The sequence below is a fragment of the Polypterus senegalus genome, chromosome 1 (genome assembly GCF_016835505.1).
Source record: "Polypterus senegalus isolate Bchr_013 chromosome 1, ASM1683550v1, whole genome shotgun sequence".
In the NCBI taxonomy this organism is placed as follows: Eukaryota; Metazoa; Chordata; class Cladistia; order Polypteriformes; family Polypteridae; genus Polypterus; species Polypterus senegalus.
This window is the reverse complement of record NC_053154.1, coordinates 203,734,524-203,759,434: the sequence shown is the minus strand read 5'-3', so window position 1 is coordinate 203,759,434 and position 24,911 is coordinate 203,734,524. Positions and strand designations below refer to the sequence as shown.

The following is a 24,911-nucleotide window of genomic DNA, read 5'->3' as shown; positions in this document are numbered from 1 at the left end:
ACTTAAGCACCTGTGAACCTCTGAAAAGGCCTTCAGAATGACCCGGGAAGGGGTGTGTGGTCCTGCCAGATTGAGGTACAATCTTCCTTTGAAAACTCTGGCTTAGATTTGAGGCATGCTATGCTCTTTTTTTAAAACTCATCTGCCCGCAAGGTTAGGCTCTGTTCCAATAATGCAAAGAAGGTGAAGTACAGTCTTGCTAAAAGAGGGCCATCTTAAAATTATACCTAATTGTAGCTGGGTGTTGGGGAGACATATCTCTCTTCCTGTGGTAGGTGTCACCTGACAGAGCAATTAAGTGAAGCTGAGGGATCAGACAAAATTTAAGAATGTAGTCAAAATGTTAATGAGCCATTAGTATAGTAAATTTTTGAAAAATGACCTTAAGTGACTTTACATTTTGGTTTAAAATGCATAATATAAGAGAAGCAGATAGTATTTCATATAACATTAAAAGTGACATTCTTTTACTGTGCATATGAAAATAGTCTGTATTTTATAGATGTAAACAAATACTTAATAAATAGAAAAATCTGATAAAGTTTTGCTTCATTTTATGCATATATATTTTTTTAATTTTCTTTTAAGAATTATGTTATATCAAGATACTGAATAAATGTATGCCATAGACTTTTTGTCTTAAAACCTAAAAATACCAAGATTATTTACAAATGATCTACATTTTAAATGTACTCAGTTGGAAGATTGTGAAGCAGTTTAGTTCAGAAACTTGTCTTAAGGGTATACACGAAGCAGCCACAACATTAAAATCATCTGCCTAATATTGTGTAGGTCCTCCTTGTACTGCCGAAACTGCTTTGATCCATTGAGGCACGGACTTCACAAGACCTCTGAAGGTTTCCTTTGGTATCAGGCAGTAAGACATTTGAAGCAGATGCTTCAAGTACTTTAATGTGTGAGGTGGAGCCTCCTTGGATCAGATATTTTGCCTAGCACATCCCATGATTTGATTGAGATCAGGGGGATTTGGGTTTCAAGTCAGCACCTTGAACTCTTTGTCATGTACCTCACACCATTCCTGAACAGTTTGCAGTGTGGCAGGGGTATTATCCTGCTGAAAGAGGCCTCTGCCATCAGAGAATACCTTTGCACATGGACTGCAACAAAATTTCCATATAAATGCCAGGACCCAATGTTTCTCAGCAGAATATTGCAGAGAGCATCACCCTGCCTCCTCTGGCTTGTCGCTTTCCCATAGTGCAGGGGTGGGCAAAGTCAGTCATGGAGAGCCACAGTGGCCGCAGGTTTATGTTCCAACATACTGGACCAAAAGATATATTTCTCCCACAAAGGCCCAATTTGTTGCTGAAAATGAAGTTTAGGACCTTTTTCTATTTTTCCAAAATAAATTGGATTAAGTTGTCTAGGGTGGGTGGAGCAAATTGAACTTTTTGATCAGAGTAAGTTAATTTATTCATCTTATTTACAGTAGTGTGCTGAAGTTAGGGTTTCTGAAAATGTCTAAAGCTACTATTATATGAGTGTGAAAAGCACTACTGTATATAACATTTACAGGGGTTTTCAAACTCATTCCTTTGGACCCACTGTGGCTGCAAGTTTTTGTTCCAGCTAGATTCACAATCGGTGACAACTGTTAACACTGATCTCATTTAATTAGCTGAATTTTATTTTTCATCTTTCCTATTCTACATTCAGAAAAGCACATCATGATGATTTTTACATTTAAAAGACATTTAGAAATTTTTCTATTTTTGCTTAACTCTCTCCGTGCAGTTTACTCTGTTCATTGTATCTTTACAATGACAAATAAACTAGCAGAGCAAACACCCAGGCAAACACTCAATCGTGAAAGGCTGCAACTACTTTAGCATTAGCCCCACTAATTAGTAAATGGATTAATTAAACATTTCGAAATCCTGGAAAAGTAGAATATAAATCAAGATGAAAATATTGTTAAAAAGAAAAAAATACATTACAGTATTCCCATATAACTGCTTAGTATGTTTTTAATAATCTTTTTTTATTTTTCCAAACTTAGTTTTCTAGTTTCTATATTGTTCCCAAAACAAACAATCTGGGAAATAACAGTTCACTTAATTAGCCTAGGAGTCCAATTAAAAACAGAAGGTGATTGGAACAAAAACCTGCAGCCACAGTGGGTCCCCAGGACTGAGTTCGAAAACCCTTGTATTATAATAAACGTGCACATTGATACAATAAAAGTAACAAGAAGTTGTGCTTTTTAAATTTGTAATGGTTTTGTTTGACCTCAGTTATACTGCAAATCTAAAGCAGCTTACTTTGGTACACTACCTTTTTTTTTTTTCTTTTTTCCTAGTAGTACTATGGTGGCTGCCCCTTGCATGACTTGACATAAGCTCTTCTCTTGGCTTCTTTTGTTCTCTTCTGTGTTTAAGTGATCACACAAGGCTAGAGTTATGTTGAGGCTGGGGCTCTGAGGTGGCCAATGTAATATTGTTAGTGTTCCATCTGTTTCTGCTCCTAGTAGGTCTTAAATGTTGTTTGGTCCCATTATCATGTTGAAAGCTGAAGTTTTTGCCAATGAGTCATTTTCTGAAGGTACAACATGATGAAACAAAATCTGTTTATATTTCTCAGCAGTCATCATTCCAACGATTTTGACCAGATTCTCTGCACCGTTGGCTGAAATGAAATGCACCAGACCATGACAGAGGCGCTACTTTGCTTCACAGAAGGCTGCACAGAGGCACCAGTGCACTTGCCAACTCTTCCACTGACTTATTGGCATCTTTGTGCTAAAAATTTCAGAGTTAGGCTCATTGTGCCGTAAGACTATGCCACCAGTTGTCACTCCGGTTTCACATGCTGAATCTCTTCTGATTTTTGCCTTTCTGCAAGAATGGTTTCTTAGCTGCAATACATGCTTATAAGACCATTTCTTTTAAGACTTCTTTGGCAGAGAGCTTTTTGGCTCGTATTCTGTGTTTTCTGTCATCAGCTTCCGAAGTTTCTTCAAAATTCTTTATTGCATCTTGAATACTGCAACTTTTCATTCTGGTGTGTTGTGCTCTTACTCACTGACTAAAGCTCTGCTGTTGCATAACTATTATTTTATGTATGTTAAAATTTGTTTGGCTGGCCATTTCCACACCTGTTCTTAATACACCTTATTATTTGTAGTTACGGACCAGTGCGCCAATTTATTTATTGAATTCCACCACTAGGTCACCTGGTTTGACCTAATTACTACTTCATTAATTTAAATCGGGTCTGCTGTTGGTGAAAATCTGCAAATACTTAGAACTGTGCGGATGTTTTGAGGAGAAGACTGGGAAATTAACCTGTCTTCTAGCTATCTTGAAAAATGTCAGTTATTTTCTATTATTGTATAAATGTATGTTTTTTTTTTTTCCTAATGTTATGTGGTTTTTTGACAAGCAAATAAACACCTAGGCGATTACGCTAAAAAAAAATATTTTTTTTGGGGGGCCTAAAACTTTTGCTCAGTACCAATATTGTTGCCACAGCATGATAACCTGGAAGATAGTTTGGTGTTACAGTAGTTGGTGCTTCTGCCCCCCAGGTGCATTGACTGAAAGTTGTGTTCCCAGCATGTGCAATGTCTTTGTGGAATTTGCACATTTTTTCCTTCCCCCTCCCTCATTTTAAAAATATTCATATAATTTTATATGTTGGTTCTGACTTAGATTTGTATAAGGGGGTGTGTGTGTGTGTGAGAGAGAGAGAGAGAGATCACATGAGTTACATGTTACAATGAAACTTGACAAATATGACAACTTAGTATTTTACAGTGCTTTATAGACATGAACTGTGAATATACAACAGATATGAAATGTTTGGGTAGTTTTTCTGAAATGTCTTTTTTTTTTATATATATATATAAACTTTTTTTAATTTTAGTATCAGCCATATTTAAATGAGGACTGAATTAGTAATATTATGGAAAATATTTAAAAAGTTTCAGTGTTTTGTAGCAGCCCTGGAGCACTAATGTTCACGTAAAGTTAACCGTGATTGATTAATTGATTTATTTATGCGGAAATCAGGACACTACTCAGCCTGGTCTGACAGACACACCCCTTCTACAGAGACACACTACTATAAAACAAAAAAAGGCAAAACACAAAGGAAATCTAGTTCTTCACAAAAGCCCACCCCAACATCCCAGAACAAAGTGATGCAATAAGCCATTTAACTGAAACACACAGTCTAAACTATAGTCCATTTTACCTGACGAAGTTAATGGTGAGTTATGAAAAAGTGAACGACTTCTTGGAAAAATGATGAAAATCCTGCCCTACAGTGTAATGTTTATGTCCAATGTAGATCTGTGGTGAAAGGCACGTTTCAAACAATGAGACAAATAAAATAATTGTGCAAAGAACTATAATCCTTAGTCTGCTCATGAAGTTGTTATCCAGGAAAAGTCAAGGAAAGTGGTTTGCGGTAGCTGTAACATCCATCTGTAAAAGATGATATCCCCTCTGTCAAAATCTGCATCCTTAAATTTTGCACCTAATTCATCCTTCCAGCAGCCCCTGCGTAGCAGGCTGAGGCAGTCTGGTGGCACAATGATCCCATCGCGTTTTGGGAATTTACTGCTTTATCTGTCTATTTGTGTACATCCTTTATAATGTATATTGTACATGAGTTCTATTCTAGTCAGATACATTCCAAATGGACTGCCACCCTCTCCATGGTATGTTCATGCCTTGCACCCAGAGCTTCATCCTAGATAAAATCAGTTTTTGCTGTAGGAGTTTCCTGTAGGTTTTTTTTTTTGGTTGTATAGTGCTGATATAACCATGGTACATGAGGAACCATGGTTTTATTGCTGAAAGGGATGGAATAGGAGAAGAATAGAAAAGAAGTGAAGACCATCCGGAAGATATGGAGGAAAAACAGGGTACCAACAGGACATGGTAGAGATTAGAATGTCCTTCCAAAGTTGATTGAGCAAGGAGAAAGCTAATCAGAGAAGCTACCAAGAGTCCAGTGGCAAAGCAGCCACAGCAATTTATGGCAGCAAGTGTCCACTCTCCACATGCAGCATAACCCTTTTGTGTATTCTTTATGAATGTGGAGTGGTGAAATATAGGTCATTTGTCACAAAAATGCATCTAAGATCCTATAAATTTAGTAAGAAAACCCATTCAGTTTCCTATGAACAAAGTGTTAATATGTCTTAAGGTTATTTTAGGCCAAGGTTGACATACCTGGCCTTAACTCCAAAGGTTGTGTTAAGTATAAAACCAAATTAGCTCATCACACAAAAGTACAAGCTACTGTCAAGCATGGTGTTAGCATCGTCTCACAATTTGGCCACTTCTCTCCAACAGGCATAGTAACTCCAAATATTGAAATGTTGTATTGTAGAAACTGCTGCCCTCTCCAAGAAATCTGAAGTAATGGAAAAATTTCACTTTTGGACATGATATATATTTTACTGTTTATCAGACTCTAAAGTTAGCATGTGTGCATATTGAATTTATGTACAGTAGTCAGTGGGGGCCACAGACCACTACTTGCAGTCAGGTATGATTTGCTTTTAAAACCCCTATAGTTAGATTTAGAGTATTTCCCAATCCTAAAATTATGCATCTGTCAATTGTAGGAGAATTAGAAGTTTGTCACCTGAATGTTTGGGGAAATACAGAATAATCTCATAAACATCTAAACAATAATTCTGTGAAAATTAGGCCAAAAAAATCTGCACAAATATTTCTTGGCCTGTATGAGGCATGTTACACTGTATTCAGCAGAGGTTTCTTTGTGGTGTCATGTACAGTTAAAGTAACAAATTGGCTGCTCTGCCATAACCAAGCTACACATCCTGGCAAGAGATGCCAAATATTCTCAACATCCCTGGCATCAATGTTGATAGATACAACATCATAATATATGACACCTAAGGAGTGGGGTGTTTTGTTTTTTTTTTTTTTTTGTTTTTTTCCCTCTTCTTTGTTCTAGGGGGGAAAGAGTTGACCCCCCCCAAAGCAATGTCAGCTAATGTCTTTGTTTTCATCTTTTCTGTTGCCCACTCTCCATATTTTGCTTTAGCTTGATTTCTGTAGGTTTTGAGTTCAACATTTGAAAACGGTTCAGTGAAAATAAACCAATGTGTACAGAATTTATATAAATTTGTTTATTTTATTTATTCTTGTTACTGCAGTGATAAGAACTACTGTATTGATCATTCTTTATTGATTGATATTTCATTTTAATTAAAGGAACTGATGTGAGAATGGTTTGTGAATGAAGTTTCTTTAACAAAGAAATGCTTAGAATAAAGGTGAAGCAAGGTGACTTTTTTTTTTTGATAAGTCAATTTTAAAACATGCTGTCTTTGTACAGGTAACTGATATATTAAAAGAAACATCGACTGAATGAGGGTTTAATTTAAATTAAAAACAACTATTTTGTAAAGAGAAACCGTTAACATTCCATTGTCTTTTAAGGTTATGTACAAAAATATAAAGTTGTTGTTAAAGTCAAAATGTTAGCTACCATGGCAAAAGAAGAGAGGCTTGTGATTGAGAGAGGACTGGCTTTTGGGACACATCTGGCACTAATTTTAGTCACCAAGACTGTCTAGCTTCCTAAACTTTAACAAGAAGGAGTAGTTAAGATGAGAATAACTGTCAGTGAAAGTGAAAATATTTTGATTATGATGCCCATGCATTCAGTTAAGGCAAGTGACCCTGGATAGTTCAGTTTAAAGTAGGATGAGTTACAAGAATGTTCTTGATTTAAGAACTTTACAATGAGAACTACTGTTTGTGTTGGAATGCATAAACTCTTTACTATATGCGAGCACCATATTGGCGTTAACGTGTTGAACACAACTGTTGCTGTAGTGTTGAGTGGAAAAAAAAAAATCCTTCACTTTTTTCCCCCCCCAATAGGCAGGTCACTAGTTCACATTTAAATGGTCATGTTCATTCTGTTGTGAAGCATTTTGTATATTGATGTTCAAGCAATATTCCATGGTTAAGATACCCCCTTTGTCCAGAGACACAATAAACAACAAAATGTTTCGGCAATATTTTTTTTTTTCCCCTTGATCTAATCTAAATTGAGCCCTTCTGGGAGGATTCTTTACTAGTTTCTGTATTGAAAAAGAGTCTCTGAAGCCACAAAAAACTGCCAATCACAGATGATGTCAAAGAATTGAGTTTCCTTCTTCTAGTCAAGTACAGACACTTTTACAATCAGTTCTATGGGTCATTAGAATGGTTAATTTTTATTTGTGGTCTGATATCCCATTAGGGTAATTTTATTTAGGTTTTTCCTTTATTTTAATCAGTTTGTTTCCTTCTGAAATTATGTTTTTACCAGCAGGGACAGGAGTTTGTTAGCACCTGTGGACTTGGAAATTTTACAGATCGGGCCCTGCCAACTGTTGCTGAGTGCATGTAGAAAGAGCCTGTGCTGACAAAAGTACAGTGTTTTTTTATATTGGGATGTAATTATGTATGGTTTAAATCAAATCAGTTACAGACCAGTAAAACCAAATTGGCAGGTCATGTAGTACAGCACTGAGAATCTGATAAATATTACTAATATACAAATTGCCTGGGTTATAATTTAATATAACTTGTTAGGTGATATACACTGTGTGCACAATTATTAGGCAAGTTTTATTTTTGAGGATTAATTTTAATATGGAACAAACACAGTGCTATCAGTCAATCCAAAATGTTAATAAACCTGAAACCTGAATGTTTCACAACGGAAATGTGAGTGTGAACATCATCAGGGGAATACATATGTGCGCACAATTATTAGGCAACTATTAGTGTGCAGATTTATTATGCAACTAAAGGAAAAATGAAAATTTTCCCATCTCACTTGTTTATTTTCATCTGTTATAGTGAGAATGATAAACAAACACCTCAAAATTTACAAATAAACATCTCTGACATTTTAAAAAAAAATAAATCAATCAATCAATGACCAATATAGCCACTCTTCTTTCCAATAACAGTCATAAGCCTTTCCATTCATGGAGTCTGTCAGTTTCTTGATCTGTTGACGATCAGCTTTTTGTGGAGCAGTGACTATAGCCTCCCAGACACTCTTCAGAGAGGTGTATTGTTTTTCTCCCCCGTAATTCTAGCATTTAAGAAGTGCCCACAAGTTCTCGATAGGGTTTAGGTCAGATGAGGAAGGGGGGGCCATGTCATTATTCCTTCATCTTTAAGGCCTTTACTGGCTGGCCACGCAGTGGAGAACTTCGATGCAAGTGATGGAGCATTGGCCTGCATAAAAATCATGGTCTTCTTCCTGTATCAGTGTTTGAAGAAAGTATCTTCGAAAAACTGGCAGTAGGTTTGGGAGTTGATTTTGAGTTCATCTTCAATGCAAAAAGGTCCAACTAGCTCATCTTTAAAAATACCAGCTCATACCAGTACCCCACCTCCACGTTGGAGTGGAGCTCTGTGCCCATTACTGATCCACAGGTCCATCCATCTGGTCCATCAAGAGTCACTCTCATCTCATCGGTCCATAAAACCTTTGAAAAATCTGTCTTCAGATATTTCTTGGCCCAGTTTTGACGTTTCAACTTATGTTTCTTGTTCAGTGGTGGTTGGGTTTCAGCCCTCCTTACCTTGGCCATGTCTTTGAGCACTGAACACCTTGTACTTCTGGGCACTCCAGGTAGGTTGCAGCAATTCCAAAAGTGCTGCATCCCTCTGAAAGACTTTTTACAATTTTTGACTTTTCAGAGTCAGTTAAATCTCCTTTTTGGCCCATTTTGCCCGAGGAAAACTAGCTGCCTAATAATTCTGCACACCTTGATATAGGGTGTTGATCTCCTTAGGCCACACCCTCCCTCATTACACAAATACACATCACCTGACGTGCTTAAATCCAATAAGCATTCAAGTTAATACAGCTTGGAGTTGGAATATACGCATTAAAAATTATATGGTCAAAATACTCACTTGCCTAATAATTGTGCACACAGTGTAGTTGATAACACTGCAAAACAATTAGGTTTTTGGTACTAGGTGCATACTGGGAAAGTCTCTGGACAAAACATTTATAATACTGATGACTATATAATGTATATGACAACAGACAATTTGAGCCTTCACTGAAAACAGCCAGCTAGCTGCTTGACACTGTTCACTTAGGGGTATTTGACAGTTTGCAGTCTCTCATAGTATTAAGCAGTGAAATTAACAATGTGCCTAATAAATGCAGTTTTAGAGAAAGGTTTAAAGCAACCTGAATTGCTGCCATCTGCTACTGACTAACAACAATTTTGTGTTAAAATGTCTTATCAGTGATGTACAGTATATGAGACTGTCGTTGTCGAGTCAAGAAGTTTTTGGTTGCCAGTTTGTGTGTGAGGCTTGTGTTTTTGCCTCTATATCATAATGTGCATTTTTCTTTGCAGTAGATAATTTAGGAGTTATGGGGCTTGTTTGAAACTCACAAGAACTCAGTGTCTTTCCTCTTTAAAGAAATCCTAGAGGGCTACTGCGGCTACAGGCTTTTTTTCCATATAGTGATGAACAAGATTTTTTTTATTTTTATTTTTGCAAGCAAGCCATTAGCTGACCGTAAAACCTGATCACATTTGCACCTGTCATCCGTGTTTTAATAAGATATGTTAAAGAAAAAAAAATTAGGCCTAAGAAATATTGATCTACTCTGATCTGCAAAACATTTTCATGGTGCTGTTGGGAGAAAAAAAATCGTCAGTTTTGAAAATGTTGGTTTGGGCAAAATGAAAGCACTAACAAAGCATAGAATAAAATAACATTTCATTAGAAATAAGATCATTTTTGGCTGTTGGAAAAACAAGCAAAAACAAGGGTTCGGAATCTTTAAAAGCAAGTCACTTTTTGGTAAGGCTAAAGAGGTCTGTTCAGTTAGCAGCAGTAATTTGTTACCAAATATGAAAATGGCCAGAATGAAATTCTATAGCCACTTAAGCTCTCCTGGATCTGGGTTTGACAACTTAGCCTAACACTATAAGAGAATATCAGTAATAGAGAGTGAGTGTGTGGAGAGCTGTTTCGATAATAGAATATTATAAATACTATTCAGATAGATACTAGTTAGCCACATCTGGTTTATGATTTTTTTTTGCCTGAAAGTAGAAAGCTGCCCTAAATTATCATTGTGTGTAGAATGCAAATTTTATATGCCTATTCTTTACAAAAAGGACACAGTAAAAACCATATTTTTATTTCAAAATGTGAAGCCATTCCTCACACCCCAGAAGGAGAGATAGCATTATGCACTCTCAGGTTTAGACTAGTGTAAGTTTTCTTTCTGATGTGTGGCGAACACTGATAAATCTCCAGTGTTGGTAGACAGTGCACAGTTCATGTTTTAATTTAAAGTGAGCGTGAATGTGTTATTTTTGCTTTGTCAGTTGTAAATGGAAGATGGGGCTTTCCTTTATATTCAAGATTAAGTGCTGACTTGATTTCAATGTGTTGCTAAGGGAAAATGCATGTCTTTTGAATTTGGTTAAAGAAGTGTTTGAGACAGAATGGTCTTACTAAGTGTTGAAGACGTACTTATGTACTGTAGGATTTTAATTTGAAACCAGCAATGTTTTTTCTGAATCCATGAATAAACTTAAAACTGTAACTTTGACTTGCTTTTGGAGTGGAGTTGGGTAGCCTTCTTTGAAATACTTTATAAAAGCTTATAGATTTCTGGATGTTTTTACTTTATGTGCAGTGCATATGTTTTAAAATACTGAACAGGCTATTTTTCAGTTATTTTCTTAAGGCAACAACAATTGTTTTTCTTAACAAAATTTCTCACAATACATCTATAAAAATGTAATTTCATTGTTAAGTCTTCTAAATGGGTTCCTTTTCCTTCAGGCATTTTAGTGTGATACACCACTTTAACCTTTTTTTCCCTTTGTTTTAATAATTATTTTGTTTAGTTATGTTGTGTTTTGTTATGTCACCTTACCTTTTGTGTTTTCTTTTCCTAATTGTAGACCAGTTAAAGCCTTTCTTGGATGAATCCACTTCAAAGTTTGTGGATAGACTGTTTGAAGCCATGGAAGACTGTCGTAGTTCCAGACATTCCAAGTCCAGCAGTGAAAAGAACCGGAAAAGGGATCTGAAAGTATGAGTAATTAATTGATTCCCCTCACCTCACTTCAACTCAGTTCACCTGATAAAATCCAACTTTGCAACAGTAGCTACAACTTTTTGCTGTTTCCTTCAACAATGAATGTTAACCAAAAAAAAAATCACACAATTCCTTTATTCTTTAGAACACTCTAGTACTGTTTTATTCTCTCTGGATCTTTTGTTTTTGTTTAGATTTGTTTTGAAGATGCATTTTAATTTTTGATACTGAAGCATTCTGAAAAATACATTGAGTTTTTTTTTTTTTTTTTTTTTTTCCCCCTCCCATGTTTAGTGCCCAGGCTATTTTATGCAGCACTGTTACAATTGTGCGAGAAAAAAGATGCATGGTCGGCTGACATCTAAATCTGTTTTTATGTTTAAATTTTGAAATTACTGAAAAGTGAATATTAAATAGATGTCTAAAGGGAATAGTGTTTTTACAATATTAATTATACAGTAATAAAGATAGTCATGTCAGGCAAATAAATTGAGGAAGTTATATTTAAAGTGCTCGAAGTGCTAAAGTGGGAGCTTTGTGGTCTTGGAACCCCTGCAGATTTTTTTTTTTCTCCAGCCCTCTGGAGTTTTTTTGTTTTTTCTGTCCTCCTGGCCATCAGACCTTACTTTATTCTTTACTTAGTATTGCATAATCTTATTTTTATATTTTTCTTTTTTTCTTCAACTTGTAAAGCAGTTTGAGCTACATAATTTCTATGAAAATATGCCATATAAATAAATGTTATTGTTGTAAAGTACAAGGTTTTATTTACTGTCCACACAGCCTTGTGACTCTTTTGAACATTTGACAGGATGTATTTGGGGATGATCAGGAGATTGCTCGTGAAGCTGCTGGCGATGTGGCGGTCAAAAAGAAAAGAGTACCAAGATTTGAAGAGGTTGAGGAACCAGAGGTCATACCAGGACCACCATTGGAAAGTCCGGGTATGCTGACCAAAGTACAGGTGGGTATATCACATTTGTTGTCGAATTACACAGTAGTCTGAAATTCTTATTTTAATGTATCAGGCACAGTGTGGACAACTCATCATCAGATGATTTATTTTGAAAAAGGTTTTTCCAGTATGGGTATGATGATTCATGGTAATTAGCATCATATATGTTAAATGTCTGCTTGCAATTTTTTTTTTGTACACTGAAGTTAGCTCACATGAGCATTTGACTTGTGTCTCATTTTTTTTGTTGAAAACCCCAAAGGCAAGAATGAAAAAACATACATAGTTATCATTTGAATGTGCAGTACACACCTATCAACTAAATTAACAGTCACTTAGGTGAGTCCTCTTCCTTGAAGCTGTTTATTTAGGCAGCCGTCTGAAGCATCTGGCGCCTTAGTTGTCCCGTAACCACAGGTCAGGTCAGGTTGGGGAGCATGCACTGGTACAGCATGCTGCAGCCACCACACAATGAAACCGCTCAGGATCCTGGATGGCAACCCCCCAGGCAGACATGCGGTGCAGTCCCACCCTCTGGAAACGACCATCTGTCTGTTTCAACCAGGTGTTACATGGGTGTCCCCTTGGCCTGGTCCAGTCACTTGGGCCCTCAACAATGATGATCCTGAGAGCTTGATCACCCTCTGGAAATCGTGCCACATGGCCGTAGTGCCATAACTGACACTTTCTTGCAGTGGAGGTAATGTGCCTCATTCGGGACTCTGTGAGCAACTGCTCATTCAACACAATGTCAAACTAACAGTACCAAAGGAGTCCAATGTTTGTCTTGGGTCACTGGATAGTGTTGATGTCTTGCAACCATATAGCAAGATGGGAAGCACCAGGACTATAAAGACTTGGACCTTCATCCTTTTGCATAGATATTGGGAGCACCATACACCACTTCCCAGCGACCTCATAATCCCCATGCTCTCCCTGTCCGTCTGCTAACTTCATAGAAAGAGTCACCAGAGACCTGAATGTTAACTGCCGAGGTAAGTAATCCTCTCAACAAGGTTGACACTCTCTCTGCAGATAGACACACTGCTGATGGCTGTGCCTAAAAGGTCATTAAAGGCATGGATCTTGGTTTTTATCCAGGACACTTGCAAGCCCAGACACTCAAGACACCTCACTCAGTCTCTCAAGAGCCCTGATCAGAGCCTCCATTGACTCTGTGAAGTTCACAGCTTCGTAAGCAAAGTCGAGATCGGTGAATCTTTCTTCACCAATAAATGCCCCACAGCCTTGCCCAACACCCAGTCTATGCAAGCATTGAACAGAGTAAGAGCAAGAACACATCCTTGATGAACCCTAGATTCAACTGGGGAAAAACGCAGAGGTTCTGCCTTTACTCTGCACGTCATTTACAGTACCAGTGTACAGGTCAGCCATTATATCCATTAACCTTGAGAGTATCTCACGCAGTCTTGGGATGTCCTACAGGGCAGCATAATCAAGTTTGTCAAATACTTTACGAAAATTGACAAAGGCTGCAAAGAAACTCTGCCGATATTTGCGTTTGCGATCCATGAGAACCCTCAGTGCCAGGATGTGGTTGGTGGTAAAGTTCTTGGGCATAAAACCAGACTGCTGTGGTCAACGGCAGGTGAGCATGCAATCACGGATCCTATTGAGGATGACCCTAGCAAGGACCTTACCAGGCACTGGGAGCAGTGTTGTCTCCCTGTAGTTGCCGCAATCTAGACGATCACCCTTCCCTTTCCAGATAGGGGACAAGTCCCATTTTCCAGTCAGTTGGGATGATGTCTTTCTCCCAGATGGAAGCAAAGATTACTTGCAGTGCCAGGACAGCCTTACCAGCAGGCTGGAGAAGTTCACCACAGATCCCTGCAGCCTTCCCTACCCTCAGCTGGGTCAACACCTGTGCAATCTTAGTGAGATTGGGTGATTCACAGCTAATTAGAGGATCAGCATCAAGCACTGTGGACCTAGTGATGTCCAATGTCCTAGCCGAAGGATCAGCTTTAAACAGCTACTCAAAGTAGCCAGCCCAGGAGATCACAACTGCAGTGTCATCCCTAAGGACTATTCCATCAGCCACCCTGACTGCAACTGTCTGAGGAACAGATTTGGATGTGCATAATGATTCCTCTTTAAGCAGGACATGGGTCTCTAGGCCATAGATGGTGTGTCACTTGCTCACAGATTCCTCTAAGAAATGCCTTCTTATCTGCCCTCCGAGCCCTCGCAGCCATCCTCATTTTCTGATACAGACCGGAGTTGCCATCAAGACCTGCGACTGCTCTCAATGATATCCAGAGTGCCCTACGACATGAAACATCTCATTCTGGAAACACTGGCAACACCAACACAACCCTCAGTAACTTTCAGGGTCTTGTCACTAAATATGTTTCGCACACAAACTGTGTGCAAACTCGTTAGAAACAGCCTGATCTTGGAGTCTGGTCAGGTCCAGCCTCATTTTCCTAGTAGGTGGTAACCTGCTGGACCTAATCTGGATCTTCAGAGTAGCAACAAGTCTGTGGACAGAATTCACAAACTGGCCACTTCTGTAGACCTTGCAGTTTTGTAAGAGCCTCCAACGTCTGCCCACAAGGATGTGATTGATGTCCTTCACTGCACCACTAGTATTGGAGTACCAAGTCCAATGATGTGGCTCAGGGTGCTGGAATCCGCAGCCCTTGACATTTTGCAAAGTCAAGTAACGTGGAGCCACTTTCAGCACTGTCACCAGGCCCATGGGGACTGACAGAATCCTCATAGCCAGCCCTGTCCGTGCCAGTGGTTGAATTGAAGTCACCCATGATCAGAGGACTGTCACCTTGCAGGCACCCATCAAACCACAGAGCGAAGTTGCAAATTAAAAGTCTCCCTCACCTTGACATCAGTCACCGCGGTTGGAGCATGTCCTGAGACAACAGTCAAGACACCCAGAGAGTGCTGTAATCCGAGTCTCATAATACATTCGTTGAAAGGAGTGACATCGACAATTGGAAGGAGCCAATCCACTATAGCAACAGCTGCTCTCTGAATATGACAGCCATCAGAGCGACCAGACCATTAAAAGGTGAACCTACCTTCAGAGATCTGGCAAGTCCCAGGTCTGCGTACCTCGGCGATTGCCGCCACTGAAATTCGGAGTTTATACAGCTCCACCGACAGCAGAGGAAGATGATGATCATGCCGGAGAGGCGAGATGTTCCACGCACCTACCTGGATGGGCCGCCTCAAATTGAGACCCAAGTGCTGCTGTGCAGTGCCTCAGCAGCACACCAGTTCTGATTACCAACAGGCTTGACCCCATTGGCTTTCCAACGGTTTTGACTCTTCTGGGAAATGGGGCTCCCGAGGGTTTTCCTCCCATCCAATTCATAATGCGAGCAACTTTCCTATAGGCGGTTGAGGCAGAGCTACTCCTGCGGAGAGCAGAAAAAAATCCTCTCTGTTGTCGGAGAGCTGAGTGAAGTTTTTTTTTTTTTAAATGGTGGCTGGAGTCCCAATCCTGCCACCAACCCCCATGATTTCCCTACAAGTTGGAGGACTGCCTTCAGGGCCGGATGCTGTTTAATGTCATACCCAGCACAGACCACACCCCAGAGAATTTTAGCTATATAAAAGCTATATTAAAATTTTTAATAAATCACAACCTCCCAAACACATAAATTCTGTCTTTAATAATGAATGGCTGCTGGTTAAACCCAATGTGAAAACTCTAGGTGCATGAATATATCCTAGATAGACATCCATGTGGCATCATGTTTTAGTAACTGAAAACATGTGTTTTATCTTGGTAGAGTAAAATATATTGCTCTACTTTCCCCTATTGTATTATTAATATGTAGCCTTAGAATGCCTAATCTCGCAGACTTACCACTGTATATAACTTATCCCCACTTCCCTTCTATATCTATAACCTCAGGCAATTAGATGTAGTAAAAAGACGAGCAGGAGTTAAGTTACACATAAAATAATGTATTACTGATAATATTCATAAATAATAACAAAATGCAAAGTACATTTGAATATTGGCAACCATACAACCTGATAAAATGGTGATGTGTAATGGCAGTATTTGCTCTCCCAGTGTTAAAAGTTGTCCGTGACCATTTGTCCATTACATATCTTCTTTATTTCAAAGACAATCTGAAGAACTTGGAAGTGCTCCTGATGACTTGTATCTGCTCTGGCTTGCTTCAACTGTTTCTTTAACTTTCTGCAGTCTTCATATGTCATCAGATCTGGTGGTTCAAAATGAAACAAGTGCACACCTTCCACTAAACTAGCCCACTACAATTTAGTCTATTGTGTGAATTTTTAAACTGTGCTTGTTTTGTGTCTAACTGCTAATTAGACCCCTGTCCCAAACTATCTGTTTAAGCATATGCAGCTGTACAATTAACATCAAAATTTGAAAGGTAACATGCCACAGGTGCCAGTATAACCACTTCTGAGAGCACATGTGCCACTGCATAAACTGTTCACAAACCAACATTTGTGGCCCCTATGCACACATTTGGGGTTGATTTAGTTGCCTCTTGTACTTTCCTACCCATGGTGCAACTCTTGACTGCCATCAGCCTTTACCAGTATAGGCTGGCATCACCACCATGAGACATAAAAGCTATGCAACTCTCCTCATTCCCCTCGTAGGCCACCCCTAGAGTTGTTTGCTCACCATATGCGTACTCATTGTGCTAAACACCTCAATTCAGAATTGGCCCACTGGTCCTCTGCTTGTACCACAGCCGACAATCTCAGCAGGGCTTCCGTATTTTCCCAATTAGACTATACCTAAACATCGGAACTCATATGACTTGCAAATGTACCAGCTGCACCTGCTTTCCTGAAAAGTTCACCAATTTGCTCAGTATACCTTTTCTTTTTTTAATTATCCCACTTAATTAATACCCAGAATGTATACTTTATGAGCCAAAAATGAATCCGCTTATTTTGGCATTCCTAACTGGTTTGTTCAGTTTCCACCCCTTGGAATATTAATTTGCTGAAGTAATGAACAAACCTTTCCTTTTAAACTATAGTCTGTGACTAGTCTTATAATTGCATGACTTGTGGACTTGATACTCACTTAAACCCCAGTTACAGTTGTGGCCAAAATTATTAGGCTCCCTTATGAAATTAGGCAACACTCCTGATTCCAATATGAAAATGACCATTAACAACAAATGTTTGTTTTTTAAAGCGTATCTGTGTCCAAAATAACAAGGTCCACTAATTGTAGTTTGGATATTTTATTGACACACTGAGTGGAAACAAGAAAGGGCAAAAATGAGATATCCAAAATTATTAGCCCCATGCCCATTAATAGCCAATACTGTACCCTTTTTGAGCCACAACTGACAACAATCTATTAGAGTAGGTCTTTACTAGATTAGCACAGGTCTCCTGAGGGATTTTGGTCCATTCCTCCATTGCAAATTGTTCTAGCTGGTCCAAATTGCGTGGTTTCCGAGCATGGACATTCACTTTGAGCACTCGCCACAGATTTTCAATGGGATTGAGGTCTGGGCTCTGTGCGGGCCACTCCAAGATCTTGGTTTTGGTATCCTTGAAAAACTGTTGAACTAATTTTGATGTATGCTTTGGGTCATTGTCTTGTTTGAAGACCCAGCGACGACCTAAGCCTAGACTACGAGCAGATTTCTCCATATTCTACCTCAGATTGTCAACATAATTTTCTTTTTTCATGATGCCATGCACCCGAACAAGGCTCCCTGTGCCTGAGGCTGCAAAACAGCCCCGCAGCATGATGCTCCCACCACCATGTTTAACTGTGGCAACTGTGTTCCTAGGGTTGAAGGCCGGTCCATGTGCCCAAACAGTTCCAGTTTAGTCTCATCAGACCAAAGCACAGACTTCCAAAAATCATCTTTACATTTCAAATGTTCACGGGCAAACCTCAGTCGGGCTGTGATGTGCCGCTCTTTGAGTAAAGGGGTTCTTCTGGGACGATGGCCGTGAAGCCCACCACGGTGAAGAGCCCTCACAACTGTGTTCCTTGAATCATCAACTCCAGAAGAGGCCAGGTCAGCAACAATCATCTTGGCAGATGTCCGGGGTTCCTTGCTGACATCTCTGACTATTTTTCTCTCCAGAGTTCTTGAAATCTTGCGCTTACGGCCACGGCCAGGTTAGTTTCTAACAGAATTTGTCTCCTTGTACTTGGCAATGATGCAACGTACAGCAGTTCTAGACACTGTGAATCGCTTGGAAATGGCAGTGTAGCCTTGCCCCTTATCATGAGCCTCTACTATCTTCTTTCTGAGCTCCAGACTGATTTCCTTTGTCTTTGGCATGGTCAGTAACAGTAGTCCCTCTCATTTGTTCAAGAGCCCTGTTCCTTGGGAGTCTTTTTATGCTGATTGAGTGTTGTTAGGAAACCAATTGACTGCAGGTGTTGTTAGGAAGCCAATTGATTGCACAGGTGTAGTTTCAAAGCTGATTGGTTAATTAGTGTAGGTGTGTTTTGAAAGCAAACATTAACATGGGGCTAATATTTTTAACCACCCCATTTTTTACTATATTTGATATAAAGCAAGACTAAAAATATATTTTATATTACAAAATGTATCAAAAGCTAGTAAATAGCACTGGTGGATGTTTGATTATATCAAGTTTCATCAATGTTGCAAACTTTGGGAAGAAGTTTAGGAAAATGTTCCATGATTCCAGGGGGGCTAATAATTTTGGCCTCAACTGTAAGTGTCTTTTTCTTGCTGTCTCTTCAGTTTTTCATGTCTTTGTTGTCTTTTCCTTTTTCTTTTTTAATTTTGCTATGTAGGCAGGTCTGCAAAATGGAAGGTGACAAAGCAGTTTCTGTCCATCTCATCTTCTTATTGGTTAACCTGGTGCTAACATTCAAACTTTGCTTCAAGGCGTTCATTGGAACAGCTTGGCCCTAGTGCCACACTGCCACTCTAATGTGCCAATGGTAATCCAATCTCCTGCATGGATTTTACTCTGCTAATTGCCTTCACTATTTATTACCTGCACCAACCAAAAGTCCGTAAAACCTTACAATAGAAGTAGCACTTTTACAAAAGGCCAGAAAATTGAAACAGAAATAACTATTTTCCCTTTGCTGTCTTACTGCGCTACCCTTCTATTTTTTTTTTTCATTGCCTGTGTGTCTTTTTTTATTGTATGGTAACTGCTACCTGGAAAGTGTGGGCTAAAACCTCTCCAGAATCCAAGTTCTAAATCCAGCATCGCTCCTAAAACTGACCCGTGCTTTTTACTAAAGACCAGCTCACTTTTCTCCATTTTATTGCATGGAGATTCATAGGCTGTCTTTTTAAACAACTGGTCAGTCAGGTTTCGAATTACTGAACCTAAGTGTGTGTGTTTTTAATTACTGCTGGCCCTAGCACAGCTGTTAGGACCTCACACCCCTGTGCATTCCTGGCTTGCTAGCTGAGCTTCCTGCTGCACCATCCCCATCCTTTGTTCTTTGGCTTGTCCTGTTTCATTCAAACCAACTCCTAAACTGGTGCACTTTCTTTCCAACTCAGCCATTCTTGCACTAGCACATTCAGACCTTTCACACACAAGCACTTGAATCCCTTTCATTTCCATTGTTCTTTGTTTTAATTCCACACTTTCTTTACTCAGTATCCTTAAGCCAATATCCAGTTCATGCCCTCTAGTCAACAATTGCCATTCACACTCACCAGCTCCTCTGCCTTCTATCTGATCTCTTTGTCCTAAATCAAATTTCAGTGCAGCACTGGTTACCTTTCCTAACAGTGGTGAAATATCTATCAGTGTAGCATGCTCTTTAAATACTGGACAGACCTCAGAATTACTTGGAGATTGTGGTGCAGTGGAGAATAAAGGAAGAAAACACCCTTGCTGTTTTCCTTCCTTTCATCTCTCTCCTTTTCCTCACACTCACATTCCCACTCTTTATCTGAGCACACATCTGTCTCATGTAAGTCACCCACCCATGTTTTAGAGTTCCAGTCTGATCTGGTTACTATTGCCCTAACTTTTACCATGGGTGGTTTTCTCTCTTTGTTTCCACTTCTTTCACTGCTTTCTACTTTAGCAGTGGGTGTTCTACATGCTAACACTTCACAATTATCACACCAACTGTTACATCTTTCAAAACTCTCACTCAACATTCCATAACTTTCACTTTCATTCACTTTGCTATTTTCTTCCTTATCATGATCTTCCTTATTACCAATAATACAAGCTAGTAAACCTCTTATAACAGCAGCTGTCTTCTTTAAACCTGATCTCTGTTTTCTTGCTTTTAATCCTTCCAGCCCCCTTCCATTTTGTGGCACACTCAGCTCAGCTTCTGCTTTCTCTACCTGAACTACAGGTTTCCTAGCTTTAGCCTGCTTGCCTCTGCCACTCCACTGGAAGATGGCTGACTTTAAAATGAACTTAGGCATTTCTAAGTCTACAATTTACTCTAATACAATTTGCCAAATTCGTTATGGGTTGGCCTACTTTTGCCCCTGTAAGCAAACATACACATACATACACCAAGATTCTAAACAAATAAGTACCGTATGAATAACGAATGCATGTCCCATCACTCCCTAGCACTTTAACCACTTAAATGCCGTATGAATGACGCATGCATCTTTCACCACTCCCTAGCACTTTAATTAGGGACTCACTACACCAGCACTAACAAACATGCGGGTGTCCTTGTGACACACATGAAGTCTCTACACTTTGTTGGTTATATTCCATTCAGCAACCAAACAATGTTTTACTTCCACCGCATTTGTACACTGGGTGCCCTAAAATTCACATACATAAACAAACACATACATCAAAACAGTATTTGCAAACAGGGTGCAAAACATGGTTACCCCAAAATCCTGCCGACTACGCCAATTGTTTTATCTTGGTAGAGTAATATATATTGCTCTACTTTCCCCTATTGAATTATTAATATGTAGCCTTAGAATGCCTAATCTCGCAGACTTACCACTGTATATAACTTATCCCCACCTTCCCTTCTATATCTATAACCTCAGGCAATTAGATGTAGTAAAAAGACAAGCAGGAGTTAAGTTACACATAAAATAATGTATTACTGATAATATTCATAAATAATAACAAAATGCAAAGTACATTTGAATATTGGCAACCATACAACCTGATAAAATGGTGATGTGTAATTCAGGTGGCATACAGACTTGTAGTTACTTCAAATGTCTCTAGTTAAAGCATCATTGGTGCTCAGCTTTCAGCCACATGTCTGTTCAATATGGCTGCTGAGCTGTGCTCTTCATTGTGTTGTCTTCATCATCACAGGTTAGCAAGAGAGATGCTTCTTCATCATATGTTGGTTAGAGAGAGAGAATGTGGTTGAGCAAGAAAATTTATAGGTTTTCTGTCCAAACCCTTTAGCCAATCCAGACAGCCATATCTCAGACCAATGGGTGGAATAGATCATCTTATCTCCTGCCCCAAAACCATATGTTAAACATCCTGGCTTCCTTGCAGGGGGTTCAAAGACTTTAGCAGAGAAATACTCGTCAAACTGGTTTAAGACACATCCCCCCCTCCCAATCGTGTCATAAAATTACAAAAAGACAGTCGTAAAAGGGGGTCGGGGCGGGTGGCAAACACGAATATCTCTAAATTACATTGGTTTGCCTAAATTATAAATAAAGACATACAAAACATTTATCAAGTTATATGCAAAATCTCACATCACAACAACATGTTAAGTGATAAAGCACCATTTCTTTACTACATTATAACTAGCATTTTCATTATCCAGAGTCATGAACACATTTTATGGTACAGGCGCCACACCATTTTCTGACAGCTAGTTTTGTTAGAAAGTTAGACTCGTAAGGTAGTGGCAAAGGGTAAGGAAGCAAAAAACGTTAAACTTATTGTGTATAGAGTTATAAAGTGTGTATTTTTGGACTTTTAATTTACTTAGTTGTATAAAAAATAAAAAAACTGAATGCCTACTTGAAACAAAGAAACATTTAAACAAGAAAATGCAAATGGCTATTATTCTTGATTCACTAGTTTAAATTCAAGATATCACCAGAAGCAAAGGTGTGAGTTAAATAATGAAATTTGAGAATATCAGGTGAGTTTTTGCTTGAAAATTATTGTGGGTCTGTACCAGAATTTACCTCTGTGCAGACTACTGTAATATTATATTACTTAACTCTTATTTGTCCCTCTAACTAATGATTATTGTGATGTGAAAGTTCACATTCCACTAGCATTTCAAAACAAAAAACTGAAAAAATATGATTTTGGTTCCTTGCCTGTCTCAAATGGTCTGTCTCATTGTGAAACTGTATGGATTCATCATAATCCCACTAAATAGAATTGTTTCTGCCATGTGCCTGATGCTTGCTGGGATACGCTTCAGTTTCCTTCTAGTCCTTCTCTGAATATGTGAGTTTGGGAAATGGATGGATGAATGATTGGAATAACAGCATACTGTTCTATTAGGCCCATGGTATTTAATCAGTAGATAAAGTAATTAAGATGCCATGTTTTCCATATTCTTTGAAATTGGGGGAAAAAATCTAATTATCAGAGGATCTGTGCAAAACTTTAAGACCTGGCATGATCTAATCGGTAACATTTTAAAATATATACATTTAAATTGAGGAATCAGATTCTCTTCCCTTTATTATTCTATTTATTTACTTATTGTTTTCTACTATTAAAATTTTACTCTGTTAGCCGAGCTCTCTCTCATTATGGGTGGGAGTTGATTTGATTCAAACCTAGTTTTGTAAAATTTGACTTGCTTGTATGGAATGTTATTTGATTTTAATTAATCCAATAAAAAAGGCATGTTTTGCAGAAAGCCTGTCTAACACAGGTGTGGGTGTGGTGTCTTCCCTAGGTAAATTAGCATGACATTGAGTTTAAATAGCCACAGTTTGGTTCTACTGCAATATGTTAAATTACCTAGTGTACTGCCACATATGTGGAGGCAATTCACCTTTCTTAAAGAAGCAAACTCATTATCAGGTTGATCAGTATAACCTCTTTATTGGAGTAAAACCTCAAGAAGCTATGGCAATTTGATAAGTAGTTCTGATCAATTCATCAAGGGCAGGTTCTCTTATGCATTTTCAGGCAGATTTAAAAAAAAAAATGCAAAGTCAATCTCTGTAGCCCAGATATTACTCAATAATAATTCAGTAGATGGAGAAAATAACTTGCTTAAAATTACCCTGGCTATCAGAATTTTTTAGCAGACCCCTGTCTAAGCACTTTTAGCAATATTGATCCCAAAAAGCATTGTTTGTTTCTGCTTAACTGTCTTACACCAAACTTAGCCAACTTTTAACTTAATGCAGTAAGGCCTACAAGCCTTGCTAGAAAAGAAAACATATCTTTTCACCCCACCCATACAGGATACATTTGCGTATATACTCAATTTAGAATAAACTGATATTTTGAATTTGGGCAAGATTAAACATTTCTTATGGAAACCCTCTTTAAGATATTAGTATTGCTCTGTAAATAGCAGGCAGTGGCAACTTCCAAAAAATAAATGCACTTTTTAAAAATATGCATGCTTGGTGTACAGTGCAACCTAGATTAAAACCAAAAAATACTGATTTGTTTTGATTATATTTGCTAGTTTCTATTACTTGTAGAAAGTGGTTGGTATAAGATAGGATAAAGTGGTTACTGTATTTTACACATGTAAAAAGTACATCATAGTTATAACAAGGTGACTTCAGTTTAATAGTCCGTTTTCTAATTACATAAATCTAGCCATCCCCCACTGCTTTGCCCGCGTAGAAGTGAAATAGGACAACAAGAGGAGGGCCCTGCCTGGCTCCCAACTCCAGACGTCATGCTTCCCTCAGCCCGCAGCCTCTGTCTCTATCTTGCCGCAGACTAATGTACCGTGATTCAAGGTCTTCAATGATGTTATCAATCCAGCATTTTCGTTGTCATCCTCCTGTTGTGGCAGTACATGACTCTTTGTGGTAGTCTTCTTCCATTCTGTTGACATGTCCAAACCGCAGGAGTCATCGCTTACGAATTCGTTCACTTAACGTTTGTTCCTGCTGTAGTCTGTTTCTTATGTCTTTGTTTCTTATTCGGTGCATTCTAGTTACTTTAAGAAGCCTCCGTAGCCAGCTCATTTCTGCAACTTCTATTCTTCATTCATCTTCCTTTCTTAGGCACCAGCATTCCGATGTGTACAACAAAATTGGAATAACCAATGTTTCATACATTGTTACTTTTGTACTGATTGCTATATTATTGGATTTCCACAATTTGTTTAGTTTTCCAATACTGCAAAAGCTAGTCCGATTCTTCTCTTGATATCCAATGTACAACTTCCTTCTTGGGATATCTCAGATTGACAGCCCTAATATAAATATATTGAAAGAATTTGTCTAAGTTAACGCTGTTAAAAAAAAAAAAAAATTTGTGCCATTAATGCAGGTTCTTTTTGACCCTCGAAATTCCTGTAGTTCAAACTGAGCCTGCAAACTGAATTTGTGCCACTCTAGCTTTCAAGTTATTTCTTGTAGAAGTCACTCCATATTCCTAATTATGGAATGATGGAAAAGGACCATTAAGTGGGAAGTTCAGTTTCAAAGTTTTGCCCGATGGCTCGCTCGATAAAACTAAGGTTGTGTGTAGTTACTGTCAAGCCGAGTTTAGTTATCACTGGAGTACAAGCAGCCTACCTGTACAATATCACATGCAAGCCAAACATCCATTTTACACTGATTGCATTAGCCCGGGTAATATGCGACAGACCACGCTCGACAGTGTTTGGCAGAAACCAATGGACGCGTCAACCTCCAGCAAATTGACAGCAGCAATTGCTAAATGGATAGCTACAACATGCTGGCTGATTTACAAAGTGGAT

At 38.6% G+C, this 24,911-nt stretch overlaps 1 protein-coding gene across 4 annotated transcripts in view; it reads left to right on the top strand.

The window, feature by feature from the left end:
* Positions 1-24,911, top strand: part of prpf3 (PRP3 pre-mRNA processing factor 3 homolog (yeast)) — a 102,326-nt gene that overhangs the window by 4,166 nt on the left and 73,249 nt on the right. For all 4 annotated transcript variants that reach the window (XM_039767572.1, XM_039767567.1, XM_039767559.1 and 1 more), the window contains exons 3-4: positions 10,964-11,094; positions 11,912-12,064. In XM_039767572.1, the coding sequence (XP_039623506.1) occupies positions 10,964-11,094; positions 11,912-12,064 (284 nt within the window). The remainder of the gene's footprint in view (positions 1-10,963; positions 11,095-11,911; positions 12,065-24,911) is intronic.